At 55.9% G+C, this 11,258-nt stretch overlaps 1 protein-coding gene and 1 long non-coding RNA gene across 2 annotated transcripts; one reads left to right on the top strand and one right to left on the bottom strand.

The window, feature by feature from the left end:
• Window positions 1-1,001: 1,001 nt before the first annotated feature.
• Window positions 1,002-6,119, top strand: LOC122216899. Its single transcript, XR_006201176.1, has 3 exons — window positions 1,002-1,193; window positions 5,140-5,237; window positions 5,977-6,119. It is a non-coding gene; the product is annotated as an uncharacterized LOC122216899 (long non-coding RNA).
• NKX6-3 (NK6 homeobox 3) lies at window positions 4,524-8,613 on the bottom strand. The gene is made up of 3 exons (XM_042933864.1): window positions 8,232-8,613; window positions 6,119-6,288; window positions 4,524-4,763 (listed from the first exon to the last, which is right to left on the bottom strand). The coding sequence occupies exons 1-3, from the start codon at window positions 8,611-8,613 to the stop codon at window positions 4,524-4,526; spliced, it is 792 nt and encodes a 263-aa protein (XP_042789798.1).
• Window positions 8,614-11,258: the final 2,645 nt, after the last annotated feature.

The following is an 11,258-nucleotide window of genomic DNA, read 5'->3' as shown; positions in this document are numbered from 1 at the left end:
CCCAATTTGGACCAGACTCTGCTCTGAGAAGAGAAGTGTTATGCACACACATTCCACAGTCATACCCACTCTGGACCCTCTCACACTGTGGCGTGCATGGTGTGTATAGGAGCCAGATATGGGGATCTGGAAAAGATGCAGATTCTGGAAGGGGTCTGCGTTTCTAACAAGTTCCCAGGGGAGGCCGCTGCTGGTGCTCAGACCATGTCTTAGAGGAGCAAGGCTTTCCAGCAGAACTGACAGATCCAGACCCATCAGGGGATAGGCAGGCCAGGTAACCAGGAGCCCAGGCACACAGAAGCCCTGGGAAGCGGTGGGAATCCCTCACTGCACCAGGCTTGCTCTGCCTAGAGGCCAGCTAACATTTCTCTAAAAGCACTGTCTGTCCCTGAAGAAACACATCTATCTGCAAACTGAATTTGGCCCTCCGCTTCCGGTAGCACCCTTCCTGGGAGTCCAGATCTCAGGCAGTTTGCCAGTAAATGAATCTAATCACACACAAGTCCTTCTATAGCTGCCCAGATAGCAGGTGACCGGCTGGGGCTGGATGACTGACAGGAGTATGTAGCTGGTCCCTTGTTGAGAAGACCTGCTTAGCGATGGCTCTGGCACTCCCTGGAGGCATGAATTTGAGGAGGAAGGAGAGAGCATGAGCAGACTCCTATTTCAGTGCCCAGGCTGTCCTGTGCATTGTATGTGATTTCCTCTAATCATCTCCTCAGCCTTGCAGAGTGGGTTGTCAGCCTCACCTTACAGATGAGGAAACCGGATTTCAAGAGCTTAACTAACTCGGTCACAATGACCTACCTACTGGTTGGTGACATGGGGACTGTCAGCTTCCAAAGCCCTCTTTGGATAATGTAACATGTACTGTTGAGTCACACTCATTAGCTCTGATCTCACAGACCCCCTGCAAGGTCTGCATGATCATTCCTGTCTCACAGATGAGTATACAGAGGCCCAGAGGCTGAGCAACTCACCCCATGACATTGAGTGGTGGAGCCAGCATGTGGGCCCAGATGTAACTGAACACAGTCCCCTATGCTATGCTGCAAGAAAAGAGTCGGGTCAACTGGTGTCCAGCCTCAGCCCCACAGGTGGCCAGAGTATGAAGAGGGGTTACCAGGAGTGGGATTCCAGGGCCCCATCTTGTTTTTAATCACAGTGATCAGGATGTGGCCATTCTCAACCTGGTAAGACACTCTCACCCTGCTACTTGTACCCAGCCCGGCTGAGACATGTCCTGTATGTGTCCTTCTAACTTTGGGGACCACAGGTAGGAGGGCTGTGGCAGAATCTGTGCCTGCCTGTTAGAACCTACTGGGCTGCCCATCAGAGCAGGGCTCTGTGGCTATTGGGAGCATAGGATTTAATTTCTTTCTCCTTGTCTCATCCCTAAAGAGTTTGTGATGTTGATGCAAGAAGCACGAGTTTCTAAAATAACTGGATTTTTGTTTAACTCAGGATGTTCAAGAAATCCCTTTTGTAACTGGGTATCACGTGTCTAGGGCTTAGGATTTCTTTATGATACATGAAGTACCACAGCCTTGAGTTCTCCCCAGCAAGACACATGCGCGGGCATGTGCGCACAAGCGCGCGCACACACACACACACATCTGCAGAGGACAAAACTTATTCCAAATTCCCCTCAGGAATCCGGGCCATCCAGCTTGGGCTATTCTCCCATTTCAAAGCAATGGGAGGCAGTACCTCTGCCTGGCTTGGTGCCCATGCTCAGGTGGCCCACGGCAGCAGGAATGAGGTAGGGGAGACGGCTGGAACGATGGAGGCTTTGAGCTAGAAAGTTCCAATGGCAGGCGTCCCAGAACTTCGAGATTGGAGAAGATTTTGATTAGCTCAGCAAATGTCTCCCGGGGCTGCAGGGGCGGGGTGGGGTGGGCGGTAGGGAGGGAACACATTCCCCAGGCTTGACTTAATACTGAACCCAGACAATTTGAATCAGACATGAAAGAATTACAGTGATCGGAGAGCCGTTAGGATTATAATTTGCTTACCAAAAAAAGCAAACCAGCACAATGTTTTGGGTCACTGGCTTCTTCCTCCCCACCTGCTTCATGACTTCGCACCAGGATTAGGTTGGCGGCCACTTCCAGCCTGCAGGCCCTGCACTCTCCTCAAAGTGCTCAGGAAACTGTGCTGTGCCTGGCTCCTGGGGTCCGCGGCAGTTTTCGTTTTGGGGTCTGTGCTGAGTGAATCCTCGGGTCCTCCCAGGGTGCCATCGTGCCTGCCGCAGCCTGGCTGCAGGGCCCCACTCAGGACACATGTGCCAGTGGAGGGCTCCTCAACGCAGCCTGTGGCCAGGAGCACACAGAGATGGTGCTCAGTTCTTAGAAGCTGCCTTGCTTCCTTCCCACCTTATGTCGAGGGACACTGAGCGTGGGCATCATTCTGAACTGAGGGTTAGAGCTTAAAAGCATTATGTTCTTGTCAGTAACGCCCGGTCTCTGGGTCCGTTAGGGTTACTACAAAAGGTTAGAGCCTCAGTTTCCCAGAGGTCCTAGCTGAGGTCTTCCTCCTATTCTCGTTCCCACTCCAAGCTGATTCCACTAACCAGAGTCTCCGGCCCCGGGGGGCCAAGGGACTTGGGACTGCAGAGAGGCAGATGACTAGCTACCCGGGCAGTTGTGGGTGTTTGCATGGATCATTAAAGTTGGAAGGGTCCTGAAAGCCCACCTTGTTTTAGTCTCTCACGTTATAGGCTTTGTGAAAAGGCTTTGAAGGGCTGCGCCTAGGGCAGCCTTAGAATCAACTCTCAGGTTGCTTTGTCCCCCTTCTGTGACTTGGCTTAGATCACTTCTGAGCCTCAGTTTCCTCATTCATGTAATGAGGCTACGCTAATGCCTACCTCCTGGGTTTCTTGTGAGGGCAAATGATGTAATCGGGCCTTCGATGTGGGAGAAATTAGTAGGTAGGTGTTCAGTTAATGTCAGTGCTTCTGTTCTCTTCCCCTTGATCTTTTCCTCATGGAACCTAGTTCCTCAAACAGTTCATTTCTCCCCGAGAGGCTATGAATTCCAGGAGGCCAGGAACTCCATTAAAGTCTTGGGTTCCCCCCACCCCCACCCCCGCACTTATGACAGTGCCTGGCATTGACCAATGAGATTCCCAATTGACCGGTGTTGTGCAAGGGAGCAGGCAGCCCTGCCTTCAGGGAGGAGGGCCCCTCACAGCTGGCTTGGCTGGGACTCCGCGGCCGGTTTCACAGAAGCACACGAGCCACGGGGAGGTTTCTGGGACTTTAATTTTTACTCTTTATTTTTTAAAAGCCAGTAAAGATGGGCAAACGCTCGGTCCCTTTTGGGCTGCACTCCTCCCCGCCCGCCTCCCCCAGCCCCTCCCACCTGCCGGCTGCTCAGCATCACCTGGGCTGAAAAACACCACCCCGCTGGACAGTGCCCTCCACTGCGCAGGCTCCAGAGCCTGCCGCGGGGCGGTCTCAGGAAAGGAAGGGCCCGGGGCCGGGGACAGGTGGGGTGGTCCTGCAGCCCCTCCCTGCAGGGGCCTCTCCCTTCCTGCGTGCTTCTCCCTTCCCTTCCAGTTGGAGAAGCCGGGGGTTCTGAAGTCCCTTCCAGCCCTGCCATCCCTTCCCTCTCCGCGGGTGATCTTGCCCTTGTATCAGCACCGAGGGCAGCCCAAGGGGGCGGCTCTGGGGTGCAGCACCGACCCCTAGGATTCTCTCAACTTTTCTCTGCCTCTTCCTCTCTCTTTCCCAGCCGGGGTGGTGGGGGTGTGGTGGGGGTGGGGTTCTAGTCGCTCCCTCTTCTGGGGGAATCCCCACTGAGGGCAAAGTGGACAAAGGAGACCAGGAGAACCTTTCCTTCCAGGGGTGTGATCCTTGAGTTAGGATGTCAGAGGCGTTTCTTCTTCGCTGGGACCCACTTCCCCTCCCGGAGGTGGATTTCCTCCAGTCCAGGTCCTGTATTTAGTTCTGGCCTCTCAAGTGGGATCCTTCCTGTGCCAAGGTCTGAGGAGGGAATCCGGACGTGCTATCTTTTCTTCTGCAGTCGGCCAGTAGCCCATCTGGACCCAGCACCCTGGTCTCCCAACTCCGAGGGCAGAAGGGAGACCTCTGCCCAGGCCTACTGCCTCCCTGGGGGTGCCCCCCCCCCCCGCCCCGCCCCGCCAGCCGAATCACAGTGGCACGTCTGGGACCCCACAGCCAGTTTCCTGGCTCTGGAGCCAGGTCGCTTCCATCCACCTGTGCGCTCACGAGTTTGAGGGGTTGGCAGGTCAAGGCCTGGGCCCCCAGAGGTGCAGAAAGGCCCAGAGGTGCCAGAGCTCGGGCCGCGTTTGTACCTCCCTCCTCCCTCAGCTAGACCGGCCCCCTTCACCACCACCTCTGCCCCCGGTCCTCCCCCTTCTCTCCCTCCCCCCCCTCCCTCCACGTCGGCGCCGGGGGAGCCCTCGGCCCTGGGACCCCCCCACCCCACCCGCAGGGCAGGGGAGGGGCTGCGGTCGGGCCTCCGCTGAGACGCGGGGGTGGGGGCGGGCGAGGGGGGGCGTCACACGCTGTGCGCGCCCAGGCTGAGCACCGAGAAGGCGGCACGGTGCTTGCGCAGCAGCAGCCGGATCTTCTCGTCGTCCGAGTCGGGGTCCAGCGGCTTGTTGTACTCGTCGTCCTCGTTCTCCGAGGCCGCGCGCTCCCCGCCCGCGCCTGCACCGCCCGGGGCCCGAGGCGTGGAGGACGAGGGCTCCAGCGCGCTCTTCTTCCGCCACTTGGTCCTTCGGTTCTGGAACCACACCTGGGAGGAGAAGGAGCCCCAGCGTCGTGCGCACACAGCACACACAGGGTCCCCCTCCAGGAGGTGACTCCACTCAGCGGCAAGGACATTCGATCCTTATTTTTATAGTATAGTAAAATAAATGGCTCAGTAAAAGAACAGGTTGTAATATTCACACCGTTTTCAGCAGCCCTTTCTGCTAAGCTCTAGCCCTCCCTGCGGTGTATTTTCCTTCTCCTTTGCCACGCGGGGCACTTGGATGGAAGAAGCCGAAATGGCCAGGCATTCAGTAGGTGCTCAAAAGTCATCCCTTCTTCAGTTTCATAGACCCTCACTGAACTTCCTGAATAAATTCTCTCTAATTACAAAAATAACATATTTTCATTGCTTACAATAGTTGAAGAGTGCAAAAAAGTACCTACAGAAGCAGAAAAATGCGCAAGAAGACCACATTTTTCTCTCCACTTCCATTCAACAGACCAGGAGGCTGCAGAAGTAGGTGACTGGAGATGCTAGTGGAACCCAGACCTGGGGCCCAACCTGCCCCTGTACTTCCCTCCTCTACCCTTGAATTCGTCACCATGTCACAGCGTGGAGCAGTTGTGACATATCTCAAAGCTTTCTTTTTGGGGGAGCCCCCACCCAAAGTCTCTCAGGAGAGATCTAACATCAAAGTTGCCCTCTGGGAGCCTGGTGGCAGGAGCCTGTTTACTGACTTCAGACTCTGTGGCACGTATTGTGAGCATGGCCACTGCATCTGGCTTGGAGGCTTCCTACACCAGATATCCCATCTGAGCTTCATTTGGGTGGCCCTGGGAGGAGGCGTTATCTTTATTGGCAAACCAAGGCCAGCTCCTTCTGCTAGCCAATGCAGCAAGACCAAATCCAGCCCTAACATGGCTCAGAGGCTGACTCCTGATCTGGGCCAGAGGCTGCCATCAGGTCTTGAAATTTCTTCTGGTCAATGCAGTACAGAGGAGGGGAAAGCATTAGGTTGGTGCCCCTTGGATCTGGGCTTGATCCCCAACTCTGCACTTAACAGCAAGGTGACCTTGAGCAAGGGGCTCAGCTGAGATAGTTTCTTCATGTGTAAAGTGGGTAAGAAAACCTACATCAAGGGTGCTTTATGGATTAAATGGGGTCCTACACTCAAGGCTCTCATAACAGAGAGCAGTATTAACAGCCTTTTTTTTTTTTTTTTTTTTTTGGTGATGATAATTATCACCATCTCCAGGGTTAGGTGGGCAGGCAGTGCCCAAACAGCAGGAGAGCCAGGAGTTGCTGGGAGAGTGAGGCTGCCTCTCTTCCACTCTGTGGCACCCTGTCCTGGCAGGCTGCTCCCTGCAAGGCAGACACCTTCTCCCGCACAGACTCACCTTGACCTGCGACTCGGTCATCCCCAGTGAGTATGCCAGCCGTGCCCTCTCAGGGCCAGCCAGGTACTTGGTCTGTTCAAAGGTCTTCTCCAGGGCAAAGATCTGATGTCCCGTGAAGGTGGGCCGGGTGTGCTTTTTCTTGTGGATGCTGTCGCTCAGGGGGTCCGGGGCTGGTGGGAGGGAGAAAGTATGTGGTTAGTGGGATGAGCAGGGGTCCCAGCCCTGTCCTGAATCTCCCACTGGGCAAGCTCCTTCGCAGAGAAGCCACTGAGATTGTGGGGGCGTCGTGACACTACTAACCAAGCAGCATTCCTGGCGTTCTGACAATAGTGACTGTGGCCTCTGCTGTGTCTGGATGGATAGGGACCTCCAGAAGGCACCTGCCCCAGTCTATAGCATCTTAGGGGACAGAGGGAGCTTAAAACCTGCCCTGGTCTCATTCCTTGCTGTGTAATGTTTTCACTACTCAATAGGACTTTCTTCCCAGTCTCAGCGACACCAGGAAAGAGACCAGGCACCTTCCACCAACAATCGGGGCCCCAGGGGGTCTGGGAATTCCTCACTCCCTAATTCCCTGCTCTGGAGATCCCATTTTCTAGGTTTCTGAGAAAACCAAAGCCTTAAGCCCCAAGTTACTGCTCTCCCTTGTCATCAGGCCTAGAAGTCATGTGGCCTCAACCACACCTGAAGAGTTTGTAAGGAGGCTCAAGCCCCTGACCCCACCCAGCTAGGGCAGCTGTTCAGGCAGGAGCTGGGCTGGAGGGCTTCGGGGCTCAGGGGGAGCAGAAGGCCCACCTGTCGGGCCTTGTTCAGTGCAGCCCGACAGCCCATGTCACGTCTCCTCATGTTACAGGTGGGGAAACTGAGGCACCAAAAGGGGAAGAGACTTCCCAAGAGACCATCATCTGCAGTTCTCTCTCTCTTTGTGTTAATTCAACCACTGACTCAGATATTTTCCTGTGTGTGGCTATGCACTTGGGATTGAAGAGTAGGGATGTGGAGAGACAGTGTGTGGTGGGGGGAGGGGACGATGGAGGTGTGAGGGACGGAGGCCTAAAGTATCCCCGAAACCACTTCCAAGAGATGAGGTCTTCGCCCGCATGGAGCTCTCCATGTTTCAGGTTGAGTCAGAGGTGGGCGGTCAGGCAGTGTGACCGCCTGGAGAGGCATAGCAGATGGGGTGGCCGGTGCCCTTTGGTGGGGAGGGGGGTTCCTTGGTGGGCCCCAAGCTTCTACTGCAGTGGGGCAGCCCCGGCGTTAGAGAGAAGTGCAGGTTCCCTCCGCCTCTGCCCCTGCCTGATCCTGGCTGGGCCTCCGTGGCCCAAAGATGGCTCCTTCAGCCACCGTCACCCTCCCTGCCTCCCAGGTGAGCCTCACCTGCCTGTGCACGACCTGCCACCCCCTCCTGGCCCTGACTGGCATCGCGGGGGCCCTGCACCAGTCCTCTGAAAACAGGTCTGCGGATGGCAGGGCAAGGAGACCCCCCCACAACAACTAGAGCCAAGTCTGGCTTGACTCAGCGCCTGATCCTGGAGTCTGGGCTGTTCTCGCTGCTCCTGTTGACATAAGCCCTGCGGAGGACGGTGGGAAGCCGGCCCCCTTGAACACAGGCAAGACCAAGATGGGGTCAGAGTGCAGCCTGTGTCCCTGAATGGTGTCAGGGCATGCGTGGGCTCTCTGGGAAGGTGATGCTGCAGCAGCTTCTCACTGGGGACTGCACTTGCTTGCTTTGGATGAAGAAGTGACATGGGCTCCCAGTGGGAGAAGGAAGGTGAGCTACCAGCCGGACCCTGCACAGGGCAAATGTAGGCTATCTGGCCTTCTCCAGACCTGGAGACCCCCGGGTTCCCTAGGAGGGCGGCTGAGACAGCAGCTGGTAAGGGTGGGGGTGAGGGGTGTGGCACCTGCCGGGAGGGGGTGGGCCAGGGAGGGGACAAGTCATTCCTGCACTGAGGTGGGACGTGGATCCAGGTGTCTGACGGCTGAGGAGAGGTGGACAGCAGGTATGGACCACCCCGTGAGTGTTCCCTGCCCACACCTCCTCCTGCCCTGATCCTGCGGTGCCCACTGCCTGCCTGCCCGGGGTGGGGGTGGAGCCTTGCCCTGTACTCACTGTTGCCGCACTGCCGCCCGCCTCGCCAGTCCTGGCCCGTGTCCGCCCAGCAGTTCCGGGTCCGGGTGGGGTACTCACTGCCAGCTTTGGGAAAATTCCCCACCTGGGGTCCATAGTAGACCCCCTGGGAGCCAAGTCCACCAAAGCCTGCCACGTGAGGGTAGCTGGAGAGGAGGCCGCTGTTCGGCGTGGCCACAGGTCTGCTCAGGATGTCTGTGATCCCATGGGGGGTCCCGGCGGCCAGCTGGGGGCCCAGCCCCGGAGGGCTGAGCTTGTAGAAGGAGTTCTGCACCGAGTACTGGCACACGGGGGCCTTCATCTCCGAGAACTGGGCCAATGGCGTGTTGTTCAGCAGGAATGTGCCCTGCAGGTTGGACTCCATGATCTTCGGGTTGGGGTGAGGGGAGGTGAGAAGCCCAAATCCAGGCCCCTAAAGCCAGAGACCCCAAGCTCTGACCCAGAAGCCCATGGCAGGTTTGAAAGGTCAAAAGCGGCCGAGCCCCAGATTGCCCTCCCACCTAAGATATCCGGCCCAGCCCTGGCCTGGGGACCTGGCACCTGCGTCAGCTCCTCGGAAGTCAGGTGCTCCTGGGGCAGGTGAGAGGCCTCACCAGCGTCCCTTCCCTCTCTGTCTGTCTGTCCTGGAGAAAGGCGGCTCCCCACGCCTCAGCTCAGACCCCTTCTCTGCCTCTGAGTCTGGGGACCCTCCATGAGAAGTTTTAAGTTCAGAGAAGCAACATTTCCCTGATAAAGATATGGCCCATTAGAATACAGACCGGAGACTGGCTGAGCTATGAGAGGTGCGGCGCCATTGGTCGAAACCCACACGGGCCTCACATTGGCTTTTCCAAGACAAATTGCACTTTGAAAGATTGACTGTAAAATCAGCCAGGGTGTGTGTGTGTGTGTGTGTGTGTGTGTGAGAGAGAGAGAGAGAGAGAGAGAGATTGAGAGAGAGAATGAGCTCTGGAAGCTCTGTTCATTCTCAGAGGGTCTTTCTGCTCCTGATCCCCCAAGTCAGCTCCTGGTCCCCCAAGTCCAGCTTCTAGGAAAAAGTGGCTGTGGGGGGCCTGGGGCTCCTGAGGCAGCTGGAAATCCCAGTTCCAGCAGCTGCTCCCCTGAGGGTGAGGAGGCCAGGCTCAGGGGTCACTGTCCTGGGGTACACGAGCCCCTTTACATGCAGATGCCCAAGCCACTGCGGAGTGTGGAGTCTGAGTGTGGATGCTTCTCTTCCCTCCTCCGAGCTGGAACGGGTAAGTGGGGAGGCTGGGCTTTGGGGGGGTGGGGGGTGGGGGTGTGAAGTTCTGTGGCCCGCCTGAGAGCCTGGCAGTGGGGGTCTGCCAGGCAGATTGGGGCAGGCGGTGGGAGTGGAGCAGCACTGCATGTGTATTCTCTTCCCACCTCTGCCTCCGAGCAGCCTTCCCTGATTCCCTCTGTCATCCCATCTTCCTCCTCCAAGGTATCACCTGTGCATCTGCTGGAGCTATGGCCATGTTCTGTCTGGCTTGGCACCTGGGTTGGAAAACTTTGGTGGCTGAGATGGCTGTTGATTCAGTGGCGGGTCTCCGTTGCAGGCACTTTGTTAGTGCTCAGTCACTATTGGATGGATGGGACTAGGCTGAGTTGCAGAGCACCCATATGTCTTTTATTCTAATGAATTTTTATAATACACAAGGCTCTACTGGGGGCTACCATCCATTGTACAAACAGGGAAACCAAGGTAAATACCCAGTTGTTTCTGTATGGGGCAGCATCCTTTCTTGTGGTCCTTGTGGTGGTTGTTGTTTTGTTTTTTGTTTGTTTTTAGTAGAAACTAACATGCCACTGGTCTGAACATTTAAAATGACAGGAAAATAGTGATTGCCAGATAGATTAGATAGACTTCTGTCCCTTCTCTGCCTGGCAGTTCCAAATCCTTTCCTGATCAGGCCGTGGGCTCCTTGGTTCTCTCACCACCCCCTGGTCCCACTTTGGCAGGTGGGACCTGCCTACGAGGGCCTTTTCCTGGACCCAGAACTCCGGGTGGTGGTGTTCTTCTCTCACACAGAGCCACACTCTCCCTGAGCTGCTGTTATCTGCTCCGGTAGAACTGGCTGCTCTGGGCCATGTTCTCTGTAGTGTAAATGATGTAGGTTAATTCGAGAAAGATCTCACACAGGCTATGGAGGTTATTTCTCTGGAAGTTTAGACTAAAAACAAGAAACAAGGTTCTTATTCATCTGAGTTGGCTGTGTTACCAAGCTGCCTGGAGTTCAAGGAAACTTTAATTCCCATTCCCAGCGTTGCTGCCTGGCCCCACCCAGACAACTGTGATCCTGAAAATGTGATTTTGAAAACCCTCTGGATGATGCGGTGGCACAGTCGGCTGGTCCCTTGGCCTGGGTGGCTTTTCTGATACTGAGAGAGAAGCTACAGATTCAGAGCGAGGGCTGGCAGTGCTCCTAGGACCCTGTGACCGTGACTTGGTCACCCCCTAATGATGGGAACGTATGAGGAAGAAAAGCTACAGCAAACGATTTGATCCTTATTTACTGCCAAGCTTGCCAAAGGCTTCGTGTTTGGGAATCCCAGGATGACAAAATGAAGAGACTTTAGCAATTTTTTTAATCCATTCCCCCATTTGACAGATGAGAAAACTGAGGCCAGCTTGGTGACCAGCCTTGCTTGAAGTGTTAGGAACTAGGTAGGAACAGGACGATTTTCTTAAAAGCTCTTGAACTTTGGTGGCATTGAGTGCAGGGGCCAGATCCCTTCACAGGGGGGTCCTGGGGGAGTCCCCCTTAGTGCATGCCAGCTGTGGGGTCAGCCATGCACCCTGGGAGTTTGTGGTACCCGCCTCCATCTACCTTGGACTTGCCCCCATCTCAGGGTAATGCTTAGGAGACAGAATTCTGTTCTTTCAGCCCCAGGGGTTTGAAGCCTCTGGGCTTCTCCCAGAGTGGGCGGTTCTGATGGAGGAGCTGCCCAGGTATCCGGGGAGTGGGCACCTCCCCGAGATGCAGGTCTCTCTGATGACTGATCCCACCC

The sequence above is a fragment of the Panthera leo genome, chromosome B1 (assembly GCF_018350215.1).
Source record: "Panthera leo isolate Ple1 chromosome B1, P.leo_Ple1_pat1.1, whole genome shotgun sequence".
Lineage (NCBI taxonomy): Eukaryota > Metazoa > Chordata > Mammalia > Carnivora > Felidae > Panthera > Panthera leo.
The sequence above is the reverse complement of the archived record's forward strand: the minus strand, read 5'-3'. Positions and strand labels throughout refer to the sequence as shown.

Coding starts and splice junctions, on each gene's coding strand:
- NKX6-3 (XM_042933864.1), bottom strand. CDS start 8,613: ATGGAGTCCAACCTGCAGGGCACATTCCTGCTGAACAACACGCCATTG. Junction 6,289..8,231: donor CGGGCGGCAGTGCGGCAACA/GTGAGTACAGGG, acceptor CCCTCCCACCAG/CCCCGGACCCCCTGAGCGAC. Junction 4,764..6,118: donor TGACCGAGTCGCAGGTCAAG/GTGAGTCTGTGC, acceptor TTCTCCTCCCAG/GTGTGGTTCCAGAACCGAAG.